The sequence below is a fragment of the Haliaeetus leucocephalus genome, unplaced genomic scaffold (assembly GCF_000737465.1).
Source record: "Haliaeetus leucocephalus isolate CR32 unplaced genomic scaffold, Haliaeetus_leucocephalus-4.0 Scaffold0, whole genome shotgun sequence".
NCBI classification, from domain to species: domain Eukaryota; kingdom Metazoa; phylum Chordata; class Aves; order Accipitriformes; family Accipitridae; genus Haliaeetus; species Haliaeetus leucocephalus.
In genome coordinates, this window is record NW_010972436.1 from 29,041,776 (window position 1) to 29,044,859 (window position 3,084).

The 3,084-nt window shown below is 64.8% G+C and overlaps 2 protein-coding genes across 2 annotated transcripts in view; both read left to right on the top strand.

Annotated features, from left to right (window-relative positions):
* The window catches only part of LOC104829182 (D-serine dehydratase-like), a 4,017-nt gene extending 1,256 nt beyond the window's left edge, over nt 1-2,761 (top strand). Inside the window, exons 3-6 of the mRNA XM_010563295.1 lie at nt 1,991-2,112; nt 2,217-2,406; nt 2,487-2,592; nt 2,672-2,761. Coding sequence (XP_010561597.1) covers nt 1,991-2,112; nt 2,217-2,406; nt 2,487-2,592; nt 2,672-2,761 — 508 coding nt within the window. The remainder of the gene's footprint in view (nt 1-1,990; nt 2,113-2,216; nt 2,407-2,486; nt 2,593-2,671) is intronic.
* A 187-nt stretch (nt 2,762-2,948) lies between these two features.
* The window catches only part of LOC104829193 (death domain-containing membrane protein NRADD-like), a 2,789-nt gene continuing 2,653 nt past the window's right edge, over nt 2,949-3,084 (top strand). Inside the window, exon 1 of the mRNA XM_010563307.1 lies at nt 2,949-2,997. Within this exon, the coding sequence (XP_010561609.1) occupies nt 2,949-2,997 (49 nt within the window). The remainder of the gene's footprint in view (nt 2,998-3,084) is intronic.

Consider the following 3,084-nt stretch of genomic DNA (forward strand, 5'->3'; position numbering starts at 1 on the left):
TTTTTTTGGCCGGGGGGGGGGGTCCAAGCTGGCCACCATGGGTGTCATTCCCCTTCCCATAAAAGCCCAGCAGCTGGTCGTAAATGCAAATCACCCCCATAAAAGGGGGCCCTACAAAGCCCCCCCGGGGAGCCGGAGGAGGATGCTGGCAGCTCTGGTCACCTTTGATGTGGCTTTGGTGGTGGGTTGTGACCTGTGTCATTGTCGTCCCCCCCCTTGTCACCCTTTTGTCCCAGCGGGGTTTTACATCCTGGAGGGAATTGCTGCCGGATGGTTCCTGCTAAAGGAGGGACAGCGGGGGGGGGGGGGGTGAGGGGGGTCCCTTGGGACCCTCATCCCCCCACCCACAGGGACGTGCTTCCCTGGGGACCCATCCCGGGGTCTCTAGTCCCACCCCAGCTGGTTGTGGCACCGTTTTGCAGTGGGGAAACTGAGGCACAAGACGAAAATGCTGCCTCCCCCAGCTCCCCCCCCCAAAAAGTCAGGGGGCTGCTCTGCCACCCACCCCTCCTGCAATGTGCCCCACGGTCTCAGAGGGCCCAGGGAGAGCAGGGGAGGGGGGGCACCATTCCCGGCTGCCACCCTGGGGGGGGACGACATGGCACCCCCTTGCCATGTGGTCTTTGAAGGGGGGGGGGGGTGCAACACATCTGGGCTGCTCAGACACATCTGGGAAGATCTCGGGCACATCTTGGGGTGCCCTGGAACATCTGGGGGGGTCCCCAGCAGAGCGAGGGGTGCTCTGGCACAGCTGGGGGGGGTCCCAGGCATATCTGGGGGTGCTCTGGCACAGCTGGGGGGGGTCCCAGGCATATCTGGGGGTGCTCTGGCATATTTGGGGGGGGTGCTCTAGCACATCTGGGGGCTCCTGTGCACATCTGTGGGTGCTCTGACACATTGGAGGGGTCCCTGGAACATCTGGGGATGTTTTAACACATCTGGGGAGATCTCCAGCTCATTTGGGTGGATCTCAGGCACATCTGGGGGTTCATGAGCACATCTGGGGGTGCCTTGGCACATGTGGGGGGCTCTGGCATACCTGGGAGGGATCCCAGGCCCATCTGGGGGGATCTCTGGCACATCTGGGGATGTCCTGGTACATCTGAGGGGGGTCCCAGGCACATCTGGGGGGTGCTATGGCATAACTGGGGGGGGGGCAGGCACATCTGGGGAGTGCTCTGGCAGGTCTGGAGGGGCCCCAGGCATATCTGGATGGATCTCTGGCACATCTGGTCCTCCTGGCTATATCTAGTGGCACCCTGACACATCTTGGGGGGTCTCCAGCATATCTGGGGGGGCTCTGTCACTCATCTGCAGGCTCCCAGAAACATCTGTGGGCTCCCAAAACCATCGGGGTGGGGCCTCTAGCACATCTGGGGGGTGCTGTGTCACATCTGTGGGCTCTCAGACACGTCTGGGAATGCTTTAAAACATTGGGGGGGATCTTCAGCTCATATGGGTGGATCTCTGGCACATCTGGGGACACCAGGGCACATCTGGGGGTGGTCCCAGACACATCAGGCGGGGTGTTCTGGCATATTGAGGGGGGGCATGACCTGCCTTGAGTGATCGAGGGGGGTGTCTATTGCATCTGGGGGCTCTCTGGCACATCTGGATGGCATCCAGGCACATCTGGCTGTCTCCCCAGCACATCTTGGGGTTTTCCTAGCACACTGAGGCGGGGGGGGGGGGGCTTGCCCCCACTTGAAGGGGTTCTTTGAACATTTTTGGGGGGTGCTTTCTGGCATATCTGGGACTCCCTGAATCATCACCACCTCCAATTCCTCTCCTGTGGCACCCACGGGTGATGGACCCACCTCCAGTCCTGCTCCCCATGGTTCCCAGGGGTGACGGATCCATCTCCGGTCCCACTCCCGTGGCACCCAGGGGTGATGGACCCACCTCTGGCTTTGTTCCCCATGGTGCCTGGGGATGATGTCCCCCCCTCGGCCATGCCCCAGCCGCTCAGAGGGTCCCCGTGTGCCGGCAGGCTGCGGCGGGCAGGGGTGCCGTGTCCCCAGGCCAGCATCGGCTCCACGCCGTCCTGCAGCCACCCGGTGCCGGAGATGGCCCAGCTCACCGAGCTCCATCCAGGCAACTACCTCTTCTACGGTGAGTGGGTCCGGGGGGACCCCACTCCCACCCCCAACCCTGCTTGTGACCCCCCCCCAGGGTGGGATGCACCCCAACCTGAGCTGGTCACCCTCTTCTCCCAGACCTTCAGCAGACCCTCCTGGGTTCCTGTCACCCGGAGGAGGTGGCCATCCGTGTCCTCACCAGGGTCATCGGTCACTACCCCCACCGCAACCAGCTGCTGGTGGACTGCGGGTGGGCTGCCCTCAGCCTCCACGGCCGCCATCAGGCACCTGTGGGCTGCGCCGCCATCGAGGGGCACCCCCAGCTTAGGTGAGCACCGGGGAGGGGTGGGGGGGTGGCTTTTGGGGGGGGACACACAACGACAGAGGGGTGACGGCGTGTCTCCGCAGGCTGGTGGGGCTGACGCAGGAGCACGGGCAGGTGGAAGCCATCGACGGACGGTTGGATTTCGAGCGCTTCCCGTTGGGCAGCATCCTGGCTCTTATCCCCTTCCATGTGAGTACCGGCCCCACCGCGCCCCACCACGCCCCGCCACACCCCACCACGCCCGGCTCAGCATCCCTATCCACCGCAGGCCTGCGCGACTGCTGCCATGCACCCCGTCTACTACGTCCACGCCGGGGGGAAGGTGGTGGAGCTCTGGCACCCAGTCCGCGGCTGGTAGGGAGGAGAGTGGGGAGCTGCCGGGGTGCTGCGCCCACGCCGAGACCCTGCGCCCACTTGGAGACCCTGCGCCCACGCCGGGGTGCTGCATCCACACCGGGGTCCTGCACCCACTCGGAGACCCTGAACTCACGCCGAGACCCTGCACCCATGCTGGGGTCCCACACCCACGGTGAAGCCATGTGCCCATGCCAGAGTCCTGCACCCACGCCGGGGTGCTGTCCCCCCGGCCCCCCCGTACCGGGGTCAATAAAGCTGCTTCTCCCATTTCCAGACACTTTTGCCCCCGGGGCAGGGAGGGGACAGGCCGTGGGGAGGGGGCGG